Source organism: Varroa jacobsoni, unplaced genomic scaffold (assembly GCF_002532875.2).
Source record: "Varroa jacobsoni isolate VJ856 unplaced genomic scaffold, vjacob_1.0 scaffold_881, whole genome shotgun sequence".
Lineage (NCBI taxonomy): Eukaryota > Metazoa > Arthropoda > Arachnida > Mesostigmata > Varroidae > Varroa > Varroa jacobsoni.
Window position 1 is genome coordinate 489,878 of NW_019213783.1, and position 20,054 is coordinate 509,931.

General features: G+C 37.2%; 1 protein-coding gene and 1 long non-coding RNA gene across 5 annotated transcripts; both read left to right on the top strand.

Moving 5' to 3' along the window:
* Positions 1 to 2,906: 2,906 nt before the first annotated feature.
* LOC111264624 (vesicle transport protein GOT1B) lies at positions 2,907 to 16,472 on the top strand. Of its 4 annotated transcripts, XM_086970142.1 has the most exons (12): positions 4,156 to 4,235; positions 6,153 to 6,393; positions 8,331 to 8,474; positions 11,645 to 11,677; positions 11,976 to 12,077; positions 12,289 to 12,471; positions 12,770 to 12,894; positions 13,095 to 13,664; positions 13,927 to 14,158; positions 14,408 to 14,560; positions 14,829 to 15,085; positions 15,548 to 16,472. In XM_086970142.1, exons 5-12 carry the CDS (start codon positions 11,979 to 11,981, stop codon positions 15,717 to 15,719), a joined length of 1,791 nt encoding a protein of 596 aa, XP_086826268.1. In that variant the 5' UTR covers positions 4,156 to 4,235; positions 6,153 to 6,393; positions 8,331 to 8,474; positions 11,645 to 11,677; positions 11,976 to 11,978; the 3' UTR covers positions 15,720 to 16,472. The 4 variants fall into 4 exon arrangements, with proteins under 4 accessions (XP_022696418.1, XP_086826270.1, XP_086826268.1 ...); XM_022840683.2 differs by lacking the exons at positions 6,153 to 6,393; positions 8,331 to 8,474 and adding an exon at positions 2,907 to 3,036 and having other exon boundaries at positions 4,086 to 4,235; XM_086970144.1 differs by lacking the exons at positions 6,153 to 6,393; positions 8,331 to 8,474; positions 11,645 to 11,677; ... (6 more) ...; positions 14,829 to 15,085; positions 15,548 to 16,472 and adding exons at positions 2,907 to 3,036; positions 9,915 to 10,793 and having other exon boundaries at positions 4,086 to 4,235.
* A 1,646-nt stretch (positions 16,473 to 18,118) lies between these two features.
* LOC111264642 (uncharacterized) lies at positions 18,119 to 19,698 on the top strand. The gene is made up of 2 exons (XR_002682968.1): positions 18,119 to 18,441; positions 19,550 to 19,698. It is a non-coding gene; the product is annotated as an uncharacterized LOC111264642 (long non-coding RNA).
* Positions 19,699 to 20,054: the final 356 nt, after the last annotated feature.

Here is a 20,054-nt window from a genome sequence, read left to right on the forward strand (position 1 = left end):
CGGAGGGCCGGCCCCAATGCGCAACAGGGAGAGGCAAGTGTGGCTCTCTTTTCTCTCCAGAACCTAAATGCAGACACAGCCTTGTACAAATAGAGACTTGAACAACCGGCATTTTTAATGTAGCGCCTTTCTACTGTGTGCACCTGTTCGTTGCACATGGAACGCGCCCACCAAGTTCTTCTTTTGCCTGACGTGGTAAATACCGAAACCTATGCGTAACGTTTGATAAAAATTTTTCTATCTACATTGAGACCCTCTATTGATTCGCAAGCACAAGCCGTGGTTTAATTATAAGATATTATGCGCAGTGCTCTCTTTAGTCGCAGCGAAGGAGGAGGAAATTTCAATACATCTCGATATTCTTCAACAAAACTTCTCAGTCCGAAAATCTGTGCAAAGGTCTTCGCAGTCTACGCAACAAGACAGCCCCCGGTCCCGATAGGGTTTGCAATAAGTATCGCAAATGCGCCATCGTTCTGACACGGTGCTGGAAATCACTGCTTAATTAATGTTCGATACTGGTAAAGTACTAACCCTGCAGAGAGATGCTAACCTGGTAATGATCCTCAAGGAAAAGGGCGACCCAACTCTACGTTCTTCATGGGAGAGAAAGTTTTTGTAATAAGTTGCTCTCCGGCTTGCCAATGAAAAAACATAGATGAGCCGGTTACAAACCGTATCCGCCATCCTAAAGCAACGTGGGTTCCGGCGAAAATGTTGTACAGAAATAGCGTACAGGATCTTGATGACCGGCGCCAAAAGGGCACTGGTCACGCCCGCAATCCATTGTATGTGATATTCATAGACAGTTTTCTGCTTGGCGAATGGGGACAGAATTATTCTTACCCTAACGGACGTGAATATCTTCAGCCTTTTCGTTGCGTTTCTACAGTAAAACAGACGAACCATCGATCACGAAGTAGCTGAATTCCTACCTTTCATACAGACAACTGACCTGGCCGAGGCGGACACCCTAAGTCCATTCTCATTCCCCGTTTTGCTAAAGGCCCTCCATGATCAAGTAAGCGCCCCCAAAAAATTACGCAAAGTCATTTTGTAGGCAGACGACTCATTGATACACGGGTCGAACAGGTTCCAAATGCAGCAAGCTTTAGCTCGACTTCACGGGTCAATCATGAATTGGGAACTGACTGTAAACATGAGCGAGACGGGATCAGTTGAGTTTAGAAGAGGAAGAAGGACAGCGGTCACTGATGCCGGTTCGCCTGTGTTCTGTATTTGAACTTAGTGGTCTTTGCGGACGGAAGATGTTTCGCCCGTTATGTTACCGAAAAATGCATTAAGATAGCGTCTGTCCCACGGGTGACGAGTTGCGTCGTCGCTTGTCTCTTTTCAGCTTGCTCGACCTCAAGGCAACTCCGATCTTATGTAGTACGTGCTGTTTGGGAAGATCTTAAAGGGAAAAATGTCAAACAATTAAATCGCGTCAAAGCCTTCCTTTCCGTAAAACCACTCAAATAACACATGGCCACCCGAAATCGTCCGCCGTATCCCTTAGCCAAACCGTCAGTGCGATTTAAGGGCCTACATTGTCTTTTGAGCTCCAATCAACAGAAATCTTTAAACCTCTAAAGCAGAGATCGATGAGGACTTTTTGTGTAATGAGGAACGACGAGTGGGAAGGATGGACCAGCTAAACATAGATATTGTCACTCGCTTTGCCGTGCATGGATTCCATGGTAGACTCTGCAGAGAACCGGGTTCCCATAAATCTGACGATACATACATATCCTTGAAATGTACTGGAAATTGTGATACGTACCATAACGCTCGTTGTCCTCTAGTGCCATTTTTAGGACATCTGGCAAATCTCTCAAATTAGTTTGTAAGATTAATTTAACTGAGTCCCCTATAAGTATGTTAATGGTCCTGTATATTTACTATAATTTTGGGATATCCTGTTAATTGTCTGTATATATGAGGTACTTTGCTTCCACCAGCAAGCGTGTATGAATTGAATTTGATAATTTTATTATAAGCTATAAAAACAAACTTCAAAATAAGTATTGATTAACAAATTTCTTTGCATTTTAACTCCTAACCTTGTAGAAACTATTATTTAGCTGCAAGATAACTAAATTTTCAAATTTTGCGTTCGTTTTGGTTGATTAAGCATTAAAAAATGTTTATCCAATACATATTGCGGGGCTTAAATCGGCGCTGTTTTTAGGCTGTATCTTGATACACGATGAATGTATTTTTTTTAGCATTTAAATAAAAAATAAGTGTTTCGACACTAACCAGAGTAGCTAAGAAAAACATTATTGCTTTTTTGTCGATGCGATTTGTTGGAACACTTTTACGGGTATTGCAAAACAAGCTCCTCAAGCAAAAACGTAGTCGGCTTTTTCGAATCAAATGAAAACTGTGATTTGCTTCTGGATTGTCATGTCAGAGCTGATATTTGTCTTGTGGCTTCAGATGCTCATAAATATTAATAATTGCAACTTACAACTATGTTAGACATAACATTCCCACTATTGGTGCCTTGGAACATTACAAGAATTTTGGTACAACTTTTTAATTTATATAAAACGAAGGTCCCCTCGATCAGAACTTAGGTAAACGTTTCGCGTGTATGCAGTCGGCTTAAATCAAAATGATGGTATAAATAATGTGTTATGATTTTTTTAGACTTCATTTATATTTGCTAAACAAAAAAGTCACTTTTAATCTCTTTGTATACAAACCGAGTTAGCTTGCTTTAATTAAATATTGCAAGAAAATAACAAAATCTTAATTTAGAGTATTCCTTTGCGCGGCTGCGTAAAATTTCAAAATTACAAGAGTACGGGCAGGGAAAATATTGGCGCCTTCGGTAACCGCGCCTTTTCGCACGCGCTTATATTTCGCCACAGTCCAACTTGTCTGCGCCTTCCGAGATTTAGTGCGCGCCATTTACATGTTGCTTCGTCTGTTCTTCTCACGGTAAATTTCAAGTGGAAGTTTTGAGTGATTTTTGTAACCAAATCTGTGGACTGTTATCATATACGAAATTCAGGAGCTAGTGTTAAGGTAAGCACCGCTTAACAATGGCATATCTCGGTTATAGTCGTGCGTTGGGATGTTGGGGTGCGTACAGGAGATTTGCAAACCTCCAAGATGGCCGCTTACAGATCGGTGTCTATCCTTCAAAAAAAAATTGGCTAAGTTTCGGCGGTATATTTTTTAACTCTTACAAAAAGTAACTATTATGGATAATTGCACCTAGCAAAAGCGCTGAGGTTTGGACATACGTCGTATGGTAAATCGAATAATACTGGGTAGATGATCTTTTAAGTCTCTGAAGTGAAAAATCAAACAGCATACATAAGCTCATTGTACATACAGATGAACTACAATCAGCTGAGCCGAGGGTAGTTGCTAGTTATCTGTCATAATATTGACTATGGTCATTTGGGATATTGTCAAAATACAATATATTTAAAAGAAAATTGTTGCGGGAATTACGGAGCTGGATAATTTATTGACTTGACTTCAATCCCGCGGGAATATGGTTTAGTTTCGCCGCGCAGAAAATTAGCTGCACTCATTATGTGGCGCACATTATGCTGTAATGAGGTGAATAAAATTTAATATATACCGAAAGATATCGCTGAAATGCGTGCAAATTGTTCGACGTGTATACGGTATCGAAATATATACACTATATTACGGGTGCAGCGTGCTAATACCAAAAAGCTCACCAATACTACTGGCAGATATTAATCGATTTTTTTAACTAAATCCAAATTTATTTATAACTACCTCGGTTTTACTAAATTATACTGTTTGGCAAAATACAGAGTATAGGGAAATAGAAAATACAAAATAGGATATAGAAACAACAATATACGATTTTCTCTGCAAGAGGAAATTCTATCACTAAATAAGTGGCCCGGAAATTCAGGGTGTACCAGTTTAGAAATTGTTCTCTCCAGCATTTTTGTTAAAATATTGTATATAATAGTCCTTTATTAAACACTAGTTGTTTGTGAGCGTCAGACATAAAGAAACTTCAACATAGCGACTGTGAGCTAGAATGTATTCATTTATTCATTTCTTCCCTCTGGAACACTTTTCAGATGTTACCGGCAAGTGGCATCAGCGCTGGTGCTATAGCAGGTACTAGCAATTCCACCATCACACTTCCGGGAGCTAATTCTATTGAAAATGGTCAAACAGTTTATATCGTCGAAAGTACTTCACCCCCCCAAGCCATAGTACCGCCACAGGTTAGTAAAGGGTAACGAATGAATTATTAAAAACTTTTTCATAAGAGATAAAGTCTTTGACCAGTTATATCCCACTTAAATCCTGTTGAGCGTGGCGTAGAAGAAAATGTTTGAAATATTGCGTAAGGAAAAAATCCGCTGCGGTAACCTCATGTACGTGCGGTAACCTTATGGCAAGAAGTCAATTCATTCATTTTCATATACTAGGGATAGAGGCTGAATGGTAATTGTCCGACGTTTTGTCCATCCACTATGAGAGTCATTGCTATTCTTGACAGTAAATCCCTAAAGTTATTGGTCCGGGGATATTTGTTTGAATAACATCTTGCATAAGTCATATATTATATAATAATATATAAATTTGTTTTACGTTTGTAGTAGGTTATATTTTGCATTGGTAGGTTATAATTACGCAAAGAAAGATAATTATGACAGAGGAATGCTGCTTAATTGTACATCCTAGTTTTGATAGCTAAAATATCATTATTTTAGCGTTTCTAGAAAGTTATACGAACACGTTATTATTTTTAAGTTACCTTGTCTTCTTCGATTTCGTCTTGTCGAGGAAGAAAGAAAGAGCTATTTAGACTCAAATGTTTAATTAATTAGAGAGTTCAGTAAATCATATAAGTAAGAGTTATAGTTTTTTTATGTTGCAAGGGTCATTGTGGCATTGCTGTAACACAGTGTTAGAATATTATTAACTCAATATGTATTGTACAGAAAGAGCTTCATACTAAAAACAAACGCATTTATATATTCAAACTGAAAAAACTGTTTTGAGGATTACACAAGCTTTCAGCGGCCATGGCCAACGCTAATGCATCTGGTCTAGGTACATAATTACAATTTGTACAATAATAAGTCGTAGAAGTGTTTACCTTAAGAAGTAATTCAAATTGAAGGGGGGGGGGGTGAATGTACTATTCTGTTCATTTTTGGGCATCATTTTCTTGGTGCTATGTTTCGGCATCTTGCTGGGCATTGAAGTAGCAAGCAAAGCCAATTTCTTATTACGTAATTGAGGAGTCTACTACGACGTGGGGATAAGCTTTTTACAATTTCGTATTCTTTGTGCTATTGCAGTTTTTGATGCACGGAAATATTTTGAGAACCCTTTAATAAAGGCTTCACCTTGAGTAAAAGAACTAAGTAGGTAATGGCAATAATAAATCATTGAAGTGGAGCTTAAAGATTAAATTAAATCATAAAAGCCTTAAAAAGCTTACCCTAAAAATATGCTGCTTATCAAACTGATGAAACTTATTTATCAATGTGAAGACGCGCTTCAGTTACATCTTCAATCTTGATAATAAGTTCCAAGTTATTGTGGCACATGTAAGCACATTAAACAATCATAATAGACATGACACAACAAGACGGTTTCCTTAACTAGTTTGGAACACTTCAACAATACACATAAATCTCTGTACATCCGTGTCTACTTGAAGTTGAAGTTTCTCGGAGTAGATTCAGAGACATCACCGGGTTATCAGAAGACAACCATTAATAGCATTAACTACTACAGTGGACTGAAAAATATCTAAAAAATAAAAATAAACAGATCTACCTCAAAATATCTGTACAGTGACCCTAAACTGACGCAAGAAAATTGCGGAACAACAAAAGAAGATTGTTGCCTGCAAACGTACGCCATATCTTTATAGCACCTTTGTACGACTTACGTATGTATATTAATAAACGTCATTCTGACAACAGCTAGCGAAGCAAAACCATTTTGTGATAGCCATTACGGTATTTTTGGCTAGTCGCGAATGCTACTACAAGTTTGGCCAACTCTTACTTCGAAGATACATTTATGTGTAATACATTATTATCAGACATTAAAGATTTGCCGCCGTAACCCTCTCAGTACGAATTCAACAAACAATATTTTGGAATGTGTTCCGCGAAAAGGCCTTCTCTGCAGAGTCTACGTTCCGCGGATTAGCCACAGTGTGAGGTTTGTTCTGTTGGCTAGGCTGAGAAATTTGTTTTGTGTTGGAACGAAGTACAGAAACTGCTGTGCTACAGCGATCGGCGTTCGACAGGAAAGCCGGTGCCTCAAGACAACGATTTTTTGTCTTCCATGTAATTTGTTTTCGAGAGTGTGACTCAAGGATATCATCAGTGAGACAACGTGAAGTGTCACGCGTTGGTAAGTATCTTACTGTTACTTAAGAAAGTCAGCATGGTGACGTGGAGATGTCATTTGCTATTATTGGTACTTAAAGTTACTACAAATAACGGGCCTCTTTTGTGATAATACCATTAGTTATCGTGGCCTAGAAATTTATTACGCTAAGCGACTGGTATTCATGGTCAGATTTTTTTTTGCCATAAGTAATAAGAGGCAGGTGGAAGTTTTGTTCTTACTTTCGAGGTTATATGTTACTAACAATGCGAGTGATTAAAATTGTTGCGCATAAGTAAATAGAATTGATATATATATATACACTTTTTTTTATTGTGTTTAACAAATGGTTGATATTCTTGTGCAATAATTACCGCAAAAATTTTCTATTTTTTCGTTTGTGAAAACCGTCAGATAATTACTCTTTATATAGCTCGCAACAATCTTTTTGCGGTAACGCCAGTTTTACCAAGTAGCGATTAATATGTGGCGTGATTACTACGTAGGCGTAAACTCCTGTTACTCTTATTGAAGTCTGCACGGACGCAGTTTATTGGCCCTGTGTAGGTTATTTTTGTGAAATGTCTATTAGTGCGTAGACGAAATTACATTTACAAATTACGTTGATATATGCGGTAGTGAATCTAGTGGAGCGGGACTGTGGCAAACTCTTCCAGCTGCTGGATATGGTAATCAAGGTTTATTTGTGCGTATTTTTGTGTGTATTGTTTGGCAAAGCACAATCTGTTGGGATGATCGCGTTAACTAGATGTGGACTCATACAGGCTGTCACTGACCTAATTTTTTTATTTTAAGCCCAGTAGGGCTGCGTGTTTGCACTAATAAAGAAATAAGAAGCTCGCGTTTTGTATTGCGTGAAGGAGATGGAGTTGGCTATGTAGTACCCTAATTTATTCTGTTTGCTTTATGCCAAATATTTATAAGATTCTATTAAAACGTTTGAAGTGTCCCTGTTCATATATTGCCAGTTGACAATGCGCTATCCTTGAAGTGTTTTCTCGTAATCAGTTAACCACGATGTAACGACCAATTGTTTAGCTTACCCTACTTCTTTGCTCTTATCCGCTACGTATAATTCATGCACGTATGCTATTATATAAATCAGTGTTTTCTGACGACTAGATAATAACACCAGTATTTGTGGGAATGATTCTGACTTTTTTTTTACTAACAAGTATATAATGTTAAAATTTTATAGCTCATAATATTGTTAGTCTTTAAACCTTTCATAACAATAGTAAATCAGGATTCATGACTGTCTCCATTTATAAACTAATCTACATTTTAGAATTCCAATACTTTTAGTGTTTCAGGCATGATCTTGTTATCCAGTGCATATAATATGTTCAAATCTGCTCAATGGTTTTATTGGATTAATAATTTCATTGTCACCAAGTATCATTCGACATGAGAGTGAAATTATATAGGAAATAGTCATCGTCTACTTTTTGCATGACAGATACTGAACAAATATTTTGAGTATCAACGTTTTTCCTTAAAAGTAATTTGTTCATACACTGCTGTTGTCGTAGTGAAGGCCCTGCACTTAATAAATCTAACGCGCCTATTTGTAGAACAAATGCATTTGTAACACAATTCCCTGCGAGACTTTTTATTCGAAGTGTTTGTAAGCTTCTCGCCATATAGCTGCGATATTGATTGTAACATACTCGCGCTTCTTTCTCACTCTTGTTCATATTGAGTCCAAGATAGCATTGTAAATTGTATCATGGGTTAATGAAATTCTGAAACGTTTTTTGAATTGACGAAATGGATAGTACCTGACAATATCTACAGCGAGCAGTACACCTTAGGCCCAAAATGAATATTCTCTAGTTGATTCCTTGGATACGTGTATCACCAATTATTGTATTTGAATGAACTCTAGAACCGAAGACAATCTGTTTGATATTAACTACGGTTTTCTGTTCCAATTTCAGACAGTTGCAGCCCACTGGGTTCGGGCGCTACTGAGTGAACATCGTAACCAGCCGTACACAATTATATGAAAATGTTTGAAATAAGCGATATGCAAAAAATAGGAGTGGGATTATCGGGTCTAGGCGTGACCTTTATCGTACTCGGTATGTTGCTGTTGTTCGACAAGGGTCTGCTTGCCTTGGGTAATATTATGTTTGTTACCGGACTCACTCTCGTTGTTGGTGTTCAGCGAACTCTATCATTTTTCTTCCAACGGCACAAGGTCCGCGCAACTGGATGTTTCCTAGGTGGAATCTTCATTGTCCTCTTTGGCTGGCCCCTGATCGGGATGTGTCTTGAATTGTATGGATTTGTTTTACTATTTTCTGGCTTCTTTCCCGTTGTTGTCAATTTCCTTCGGCGGATACCGCTACTTGGCAACATATTGAACCTGCCGGTAATTAGCACAATCGTCGACAAACTCGGCGGAAATCAAGGCAAATCAATTGTATAGTAATTAAGTAAGAATGAGAAGGAGAGAAAGAAAGAATCGAATTTTAGCAATGCGCAAATCTCGTCATATAACAACAATCCAATCTGTCTGTTCTCGCCGCGTTAGCTTCTCCACTCATCGGTAAACTTATCTCTAATTTCGTGACCTGACAAGTTGTCGAGAATTGAAGATAACGCGGCTTGAGTATTGCACCGATAAAGTCATCCATCCCGACCGCCGATTAAAATCGAAGAGGCATCAAGGGTGTCTTCCTCGTCACAACCTATCATATATGCTGCACAATGGTGTTTACTGATAGACGTTACGAGAACGCTATGATATTACAGGAGGCGTAAATATAGCCCTTGTTGTTACTTCGTTGAATAAGCAAGATAAAAGGAAAAAGAGAGACACGTAATAGTGCTGTCCGTTTCTATCCGGAAGCTATCGGAAGCAACATGCGCGCACATCGACGATGATCTGTTATTAATTCGATTCATAGTTGCTGTATATATTCATTTTCATATATATATATATATATATATATATATATATATATATATATATAAATCCCATATGGGCATGAGAGTACAGTTGACGGGATTTCGGTATTTCGGAACGGGAATTCCAACACAGAAAAACGGATGATACATTTGACAACATAAATACATGAGAAACGAAGAACAGTTTCATGCGCGTGTTAGACCGTTTGTAATGTCTGTTATGTATATGTGAAAGTCGATAAACGAATGTAGATAATAAATACAAGCGATAAATGACAAAAATGGGAGTCGCCAAAAACAACCCAGCGGGACTTGATGGAAACCCCCGAGAATATTAAGAACAAGGATATTTTGGAATAAAGAAGAATCTGATTAGAAGTTTTGCCGGCAATTTCGACGGACATTGGCTTGTAAATGTCGGTGTTGTTTTGTAAATCTATGTGCTTATTAAACATTAAAAATGAATAAAGTAGTTGGTTGAGGGTTCCTGATTTTTCCGCAGTTGAAACAAACCTGATAGTTAGGAAAGAATCAGCAACACAAATGAAGGAAGTCGTCAGGCTCCTGAAAACAATGTTATGATTCAATGAATGAACAATGCTCCACAGGTTTACGGGCCATTTGTGTATGGATGAAGATCTCTGCGCCACTTTGTGTTCATATGCTGCAAGAAAAATAATAGGTGGAGTGAAAATCGTGGGACGGCTTGGATATGTACAATCGTAGCCCACAACGAAAACCGAAATCAGCTGAAAGTGAAACGAAAACAATCACTACAACGAGAGGGAAACTGACACAGAAGCTATTATTATTTTTAATGTTTTAATTATGTATGAATAATAGTAAAATATAAGTATTGTACAATGATCAATAAATTTCTTATATAATGAAAGTAGATAAGGTAGGCTTTCTGCTGAGTGTCTGAAGTTACGTGCGAGTATACGACTATGATATTATAATCCTGTTATCAGAACAATACTAGAGGCCTCTTCGCGCAAAGCTTGTTAATACTTTGATTTCTATGTAGCATTGTTTAAGGACTAATCGAAGCGATTTTTTCTAATAAATCTTTAACATAAATTTGAGCTATATATTATTTTTTTTTAGAGCTATATATTATTTTATATTAAAATTAGAGCTATATAATCTCTTCTAATACGTTTCGTGATTCTCGAACATTTGATTATGATAATAAGACGTGCGGATAAATTTTTGACGACCCACGTAGATTATACACAATGGGACTGCTCCCGCGCTCTCCCACTCCGTTTACAAGAAAGTTGATGTTTGCTACACTTATAGCATTCGCAAATTAAAACTACCAGGTGTTTAAGTTATATTGGCCAATACCAATTGTAAGAATGTCTTTGAGTTTAATGCACACTTACGCACGTATAAAGAAAGGTGCATACGAAAAATGATAATTTTATAAACTACACATTTCGTTACTTGTTTTCACATAATAAACATTTTTGTTTTAGCTAGTATGTTGCGATTTGTGTACTTCTTAATTTGTAGGCATTAGCTAAGCTGGAATTAAAATAATCGTAAGTCTCAAAATAGGTTCCTTCATAGTGGGTATCTGTCAACGTGACGACTGGTGTGAGTTGGTGCGACTTTGGTGCAGTTTGGTAATGCCACCACATAAGGTAGGCTAGAATACAAGAGTAACTAGTGGTTGTAATAATCCGAACTTAAATTCCGATTTACTTGTGGATGGCGTTTCTAAACTAGGTTTCGATGATTGTTTCAACATTGAGCTAGCCAGGCCTACGAGTCGTGATTTCCAAAGATGGGCAATGAAGTACATGCAGCATCATTTCACATTTAAAAATCTCTAGTTAGAAGCCCTAAGAAATTTGAATATAATTTATATTATCCATTTGAGTAATAAGCTTTAAATATAAACTACATGTTTGAGCTAGCGCGAATTATGAGAGTTTGTTATTATAATTCTTCGTTTTTATTATACATACACGACGCAGCGTTTCTATTAAATGTATTTATTAATGTATATATATATATATACAACAGTTCTATATATATAAACAGGTCCTCAGGTGTAATTAACACTAGCTAGAAATAATAATTATTATTTGGACGGGCAGAAGATGCTCCAGGTTTTGTAAATATACGTTACAGTATTTCTAACCTCACTAAGAAAAGACTGTCTGTATAGATCTTAGTTATTTGCGGGCTATATGAATTACTCAGGTTATTTGAAATGAACTACACTAAATGCTGAACTAATATAGTTGTATATATTATGTGTGGTGAGTTCAGATCTCTATTTGGAAGAAAACGGTTGGTTTTATTAAAGATAATGTCTATGTTTCAGAATGCATCGAAACTTTTACTCAGCAGCGTTGTGGTAAGTGCTAGTTGGTGTCTAGTCGAAGACGCATACATTCGATGTAGAGCACCCCTTTTTGCTAAACAAAAGTTGATGCTTGGTTCTGAATTTAGGTGGGCTATTATTTTTTTGAATTCTTTTAGTCAAACGTGACTGGTTTCGCCACACAACAGGGTAAAGTTAATAATATGTTTCATGATTTTTGAGGTAGTTTTTCGTCGAAAGCCATACCTTCTTCTATATATATTTATAAAGCTTACATCAAGCTTACCACTACAACGTGGTCCAACCACACGCATAAATATTGAAATTTCAGAGCATGGCTGCTAATTCTCGGATTAAAGCGGAACCTCATCGCGAAACGGATTGTCCTTCTTGTGAGGCTTGCAGATCACGGCTGCAAAAACTAGACGAACTTGTACGTATTATTTTGTTACATCCTTATGACGTCCGCGTCTATGTGGTAGTAATATTACGATATAAAAGACAACTGCAACTCCGAAAAGTTGCTATATATGCTCGAAAATTACTGTTAGCTGTATACTGGCAAACAAATACCATTGGCATTTCGTATCTTCGGCTGATTCGTAATTCATATGGATGGCCTTGATTTAACATTTCTGTAATAGGAGATTAAACAGGCGGAGCTGGAAATGATGCTGCAGATCTACCAAAAAAAGCTCGACTTATCGAAGCGGCTCTTGGACGAATACCACACAAAAGAGAAGACATTTCTTGACAACATAGGAAAAATTTTCAACGGGGACCAAATTGTCCGTATTCTGACGGGACATTGCCAGAAGCGACGCGGCGTAAGTTCTATGCACAATTTCATTTTGATACGCAACCGTTATTGTGCTTTATTAACTGATTTTGACAACGTTTTAAATTAGCCTATGTTTTCGTAAAAAGTCTATATTATAAATACATTTAGATTCTAGTTGGGCATTTGATTGAGTGAATGGACTAATTGATACTATTAATGATATTTCCATTCGCCGCTGGTTCACAGAGGAACTCGCAGAAATTTTTTACAGTTAAGCTAATAAAGGAAGTACTTATTACTACCAATTGTTTTGTTTAATTGTTCTTATTTCGCGGCCCACGTAGGGTTCAAGCTGGGATGATGGAACATTGAAGAAGGCCGCAAAGCTTTACTTTCTTTGTTCACCACAGGGCTACCAAGAGATTCTTCACTTAAAGATGCCTCTACCCAGTAGTCACACGTTGCAAAAGTAAGCTGTTCATTGACTGCCATGTACGTGACTACGCTCAAGACAGCATGCAATATTATTGACATAGTAATCCTATAATGTATTATCGATAACAAAGGTTAGTAGTATATACGCAAAATATGTTCTGTGTAATCAGTCTAGTATTTTAGACTTGTTTTTGAATTAATCTCTAATCGAATCTATTTTTTTTTAACCTGAAGTGTTATCCAGAAAGGCCGCCCCCAACCACTGAGCCCCAAAACGTCAGTGTTTGATCCTTTTGCTAGTACCAGCGACTTGAGTTCGTCTATCGCGCTTGTTCGTCGTGGAATTGTTCAACAAAACCGGCAAAAGGAGACTAGCCTACTTTGTGGCAGCAGTAATCGGCCACAACAGTTACAAGTAACGCAGCAGTTAGCACAACAACAACCACAGGTTCAGGAACAACAGCTACTAGTTCAACAACAGACACAACAACAACTACAGATTCAACATCAAATACAACAACAGCTACAAGTTCAACAAGAAACGCAACAACAACTACAGGTTCCACAAGAAACGCAACAACAACTACAGGTTCAACAACAAACGCAACATAACATGCAACTACATCAGCAACCAGAACAACCGCCAGCAGTGATCACGTTAAGTAGCAGCCCATCGATGCAAATGCCCCTAACTGGAACGACTTCTACCTCTGCAGTCACAGCGCAGATTCCACTCGGATCTTCTGGATCCATCGGAACTACCGTTCCTGCGGCTATTGTCTACTCTGCATGTTCTCAAATTCCGTAAGCTGTATAATTAATGTACCCTGTTTGCCTTGAATGAATACAACGTTTATTTCACTTAACAAAATGTACGTAGTTTCAGTATTGTCTAATCTGTCTAATTTTAAGCCATTGTTCAGTGGAGTGAATCTGCGACCTGAACTAAATATATATATATTACAAGTAGAGAAATTGACCCGTGTTATGATTCAAGTTCATTAGTGTTTCTATATGATATATATCCTATATGATATGTATTTCGGCTCTCATCTATGCTTTTTAGGAGGCTGGTTCCTCGCAACGTTTTCACCACAAGGATCCCCAAAGTAAATATGCCAGATGAATTTGCGAATGTGGTTACTGAAACTGTAACCTCAAACGAAATTTGCGAAACATCATCTGTCATGGAAGTTACTAAGACGCATGATCAGGAAACCCTGGAGGAAGGCCCCAGCGCCAAGTCTAATCTCATATGCCCAGAGGGCGATATCGAATTGTTATCCTTCGAACCAGAGGTACTTTTTTAGTAAATAAATTCACCTAACCCGAACTTTTAGAAGTGAGATGAATAGAAAAGTAACTGAGGTTTACTTGAGAATATGTTATCCCTTCTGCAGGGCATGATTAGCTATTTCTTTAAATACTTCATTTGTATCATAGGTCTACTGATCGTTAATGTACGGGACATACATGTGCTGATTAATTTAGCCGGTATATGAATAAAATCCTGTATAATGTATCCATCCGCATTGACTCGATTCCAGGCTAATAACAGTGATCCTCCTGAAAAAGATATGTCTGTCGAGCGCGCTGTAGGAGCTTGTGTACGTGCTTTAGTTGATCAGGTAGCACGACCTCCACAAAGTTCGGCCGTTAGGCCTCGTGCACCGTATGTCTCGATCTTGAGAAACCCAAATGTAGGTTGCGCCTCTCTATACGAGGATGGAATGAACTCAATATGAGCTTAGTTCAGATTATATAAAAATAGTTATGCAGTTAGTGTATGGCCAGTCAACTACAATGTGCAATCTATCTAGCATTTTCGGTTTACTAGTAAACGTAACGAAATTACTCTCATGAAATTTCAACATAATAGATTTAACATTTATTTATTTTACTCTGTGTGTTTGATAGCTATTGAAAAGGTTTATAGTTAGCATTTACATCATTTAATTTTATCTGTAGGACCCAAATGCCCCAGCCAAATACAACCTTGTGGTACCTCGTCACCTATTGCGCCCTGGACAACGCATTGTGTTAAAGGCTGCTACGTGTGGTCCAAAATCGTCAGCGCCGACTGTGCAGATTATTGAACCATTTAGAACTGTGGATGCTAGAATACCATCGCCAACATCCCCAGGAACGATAGGGGTATCTCGGCAATTTTCCATTACGAATCCCATAACGACCCTGGGAGGACAAGTTATCAACATTAACAAAAGGTAGGTTGTTAATTTTTCTCGTCGTAGCGGAACCAACCTTAATTATGTAAAGTACCAACTTTCCTTTTGTCGTCGTCTCTTATTAGATGCAAATTTTAATTTCTTTAAATCTTACAGGATACGCACTACCATATGGCGCATTAAACCAGTTGCACTAGACCACCAAGATACTAATAATACTATAATAGCCAAATGGTTGGCTTCTATTAATTTTATCTCAAGTGAAATTTGGTGCGAACGACTTCTTCTTTCTTATAAAATATATGTCCGTCTTGGTTTGTCATATAGAGGTGAATTATGGTTCCTACTACTACGTCGATGTATAATGTTAGTTTTCTGCCTATTCCGTACCATTTTATCGGATATAATTCTTGGATGCATCGAGTTCTCTTTCGATCTAATTCCTGCAAACGCCTAACTGAAATTGAATCGGCATCTTAAATGTTGTTTTATTTGTAATAGGCCTGTGGTATCTAGTGCGCCAACGATCTCCGTAAGGCCACAAATCTCCATGTTACCTAATCAAGGACACATAATTCAAGGACAGCCCCAAATTATTGAAATAGCTGGAAGCAACATTGGAGACATTGTCCAGTTTTCATCCACGGCCAAAAAAACACGTTCTAGTGATTAGGAATTAAGCAAGGATAACATTGCCTGTTAATTCAGGACTGAATATAGCGCGTGTTGTGTAAAGAAAAGAAAAATACGTTGTGATTTGTGCATATATGTATTTATAGTTCCTTTGTTACAGTTTGCAGTTTCCCTGCGATTAATATTAGCTAAATCGACACACCGTATGTAAACCTAATTTTATAATCATATTGCAAAAGGAATGATAGAAGGTCAGTATTGGTAAGTAAAATATGTACAATTATGATTATCTCGATGCAAGCATAGGTCAGCTTCAATAGTGAGCACGAACACTGAACATAATAGTTATCTACTGCTGAATTGGGATGCTAGCCTTAAATGTAAATAGTCCGAAACTCATTATTTATGTTGGACAAATTCCAGTAACAGTTATATCATCTCTGATCTACCTAAGATGAGCTATATATAACCTTATGATAAAATGTAGGGTGTACGTATGCGATAGCTAGTGCGATAACTAATAAAATCAATTTGCTGTATCGTAATGTGAAATGATTCGAATGGTGTATCGTAGCAATATGACATCGTTTTCTCGTATAACTGAACAATTCGCTGTGTATATCGTCAGCTCGTTCGACATATAAGCTGATATACGTTGTTTCTTATATGCTTAGTACACTGTAACTATATACATACACAATCGTACACATACTATCCTTATGAATTATGTATCGGTTTTGAAACAATGATATACCGAAATAAACAATACAGTAATCGTTGAACTAAAGCTAAAGGTCGCTTCATTCAATTGAGAAGTTGATTACGTGTGCGCTTATCTGACTGTGGAATCTTTACGTTCGTCATTTGAACTGTAACATCCAGCAACAGCCCGATCCTCGTAGAGTTCAGCTTACACAAATATGAGTGATACGTATCTGTTAATAACTTAATTTAGATAGAGTGATTAAAGTTGATTCTAGCAAAGCAAGGGTTATACCTTGATCACCGACATGGAACTTGGGGATTAGTTGACAAAATGTATAGATCTAAGCCGATGCTTAGGATTACAATTAGTTGCGATAGAGTTATTTCTGTAAAAAATACCTTGCAGAGTTGTAACGACAGAATTTCATTAGGAACCTAGCACCATACTTTGTTTTTCAAAGCAAGATCGTTCTAGGCGTTTAAATTACTATTCATTTTTTGAGATAGCTAAATACTGTTTTTGCACATTAAGTTTTGTGTAAAGGCTAATTGTAGTAAATTGCTGATAGCAAATTTGCAGCCTGGGCCGCTTTCATATAATTGTATCATGTAATCTGTGGTGGAGTTTGGCATAAACGACGGACAGACCTAATTAACTATATCTAAATTAGCTTCAAAAAAACGAAGACACAAAACAAGCGCGTCGTTTATACTCTTTTATCCAAAACTTTTACGTTTTATTAATATGTATAGTAGCAAATCAGGTTCATGTGGTCACTGAGTAATTTCTGCTACAAGTAACTGAAGTATGTGAAACGCACGCAGATTTAGATATGTCCATTTCTAATGACAAATACATACTTAACTTTTAAACTAGATCTATTCAGCAAAAGCAGATTTTGGGCTTCTTAAATATGTAGCAAATTAGTTTTCTGAAAAAGCTTCTATAATAGTCTCACAAGAAAAAATTAGTGTAATTTGACAGTCACCATTAACTAGTTAGTTGAAAGATACTAGTACATCAGAGTAAGCTGGTTGATATAGGCACCCTTCGGAATTACTCGAAATCGTCACGTGAAAAATATGACGGTAACCTTTTCCGATTTACGTGGTACGCCCGACAACATCCACGCGAAGTTGTTAATATACGAAGTGTAGGTTTGATTCTTAGATGAAATGTATGGTGAATATTAGGTTTTTGTCATACTTCTCAAAAATGAACGCTTTCAACGGCATTACTTTGCCTCTGATATTTTCGGTCACCTTTCCTTCGTTTGATGTAGTTTGAGTAGAAACAATATAGTAGCCGGTGATGGAGATATGCCCTATTGACTATGTATAACTTGCTATTCTTTGGAAAAGGGTAGGAAATTTTTCATTTTCTTGTTTTATCGAAAAAAAATTTCATTTCGTATTTTTCAACCGTTCTTATGAACCTCGAAAGTATTTAGTTTCTAATTTTCAAATTGTTCGATAGACAAAATATTTTCAATACGACAAAGTGCATTAAGTAAAACAGACGGGTGTTCAGATAAAACAGTTGCTTCTGTTTTAGTCTCAACTAATAATACCATAACATATCTGCTTGTGTAGGGTGTGTGGATTCTACGATTCATTCTATGTGTATTTCCGGTTCATGTGTGCTCGATTTCGCTATGTAATCATTAGTATAGACGAATCGCTGTTGCCTAGATATCTCGTGCTGCGGTAATCTGAATACAATCTAGGGTACGATATTTTTTCAATCCCGTAAGTTAGAGCAACAATGCGGTCCACGTACAACTTACGTAGGACGACACTATTTGTCTTTCCTTCTTTTTGGATAGCCTGTTCCTCCTAGACTGTTATACTATAAGTTACGATGTAATAAGGTCGTTGAACATTTGTCAATTGAACCTTCAACATACATCACCGTACTTTTTTACCACCTATAATAACATATACATATATATGTATTCCTATATTAGGATGTTTGTAGCTTAGTATTGTACATACTGTATGGTCAAGCGGTGCCAAGTGTTCATTCCTTCGATTGGGACAAAATCCTCGACAAGTTTGTAAGTAAGAAGCCACAGTAATTTGCGATTGCTCGTACAGCGTACGTACATAGGAAATAACAAAAAGTACAGAAACGTATATATAGCATAGTTATAATATTAAATTTTATGGAATTTACCCCATGATATTAACTCTACGAAGGGAACATTAGTATTATCGTTGCTGTTTATGTGTTGAATGTAAATCATATTTTCATTTAGTGAAGGACAAATTCATAGGTGACGCACGTTTTGCAGCTTGGCTAATTCAGAAGATCTAAGCCCAATCTAAGCTAAATCAGAAGATCAAGCTTGATAGTCTTGTTGATACTGAGTGTTGCAACGACTTTACTTGTAAGTTGCGATACATCGTGAAGAAGTCAATTTATATTTTCTTAAGGGAAGATAACGCTTTTAACTAAATAGTTGTTTCTTTTATTAGCCGTAGATAGATTCACGTATCTTGGGTAATACTTACAAGCTGTATAAACATTTGCTAGTGAAATAAATGTCGATTAGTACTTATGTCGGGTTGGCGTTTGTTTATGTCTCAGTATTAACATACAACTATCTTATATCAAACCTCAAGTGTTGAACGGATTCGCGGTCTGTGTCTCGTTAATAAGCAGTGAAGACCTGTGCAAATAGAGAATCGACTGGCATATCGGTTCATTTTGAGTTCGTGTTGTAAGTAGATAACGGGGCCCTAACGTGAGGCATTGCTAACGGTGCCCACGTTAGATAAAACGGCTGGATCAAGTGCACACGAAGACATATATATGGTTTGGTTTCTCGATGTATGAAGGAAACTGGTCTTCGTCCTCCTCGGCCCACAAGCCCTTGTGCAGCCATTGGCATGTACCTTAAATAATGTTTACGGAGCTTACTAGTTTTATAGATTGTTCTGAGTCGAAGTAAAGAGGAAGTGTGAATAACCAATCGATAGGACCTATATGCCTGCCCTTCTCGCGTACGCCATGTAGCTGTTGCGCGCGAGCAGTTGCTGAAGATGATTCTGTAAACAAAGTATGATACCAGAGATCAAAGTAGCATTGAACTACAAAACTCTACGAAACAGTAGGTAATAGTGAAATTGAAATTTTACTTATCATTTATTTCTGGTTTTCAGCCTCAACCATCCGTCGGACGTAGTAAAGTAAGGCTATGCATCATCCATTGAATACAATTATAAACAATTACTTCAACGTAATTGCCTAAATACAGAGTAACGCTTCAATTATGTACCATATAAAGTGCACCTGTACTGGATAAAACTTACCAATATATGTCATAATATCCGGATTGATTGAATTCTAAAATTAATGGCCACGCGAAATAATACCAAATTATCTGTCGACGCTGAAAAACTATCAGAATGAAGGCATTGAATTCTGTCACTGTAAATAGATTGTATTGGTCTCGACAGATAACTTACTAAATATTAATTAGGAATTAATAGGAATTAGTAAGCACAAAGTTAACTTTGGCATTCGAAAATGTATTCAGAATGCTAAAATGTTACTTCGGAGGTAAATTTGTTCGACTTGTGTGCTTTCAACGGATAATTTTTTCAACGGCAAACCCCTCTTCACATGTGTACTTCCTTAATTCTGCAAATTGGTAAGCTGGTTTCA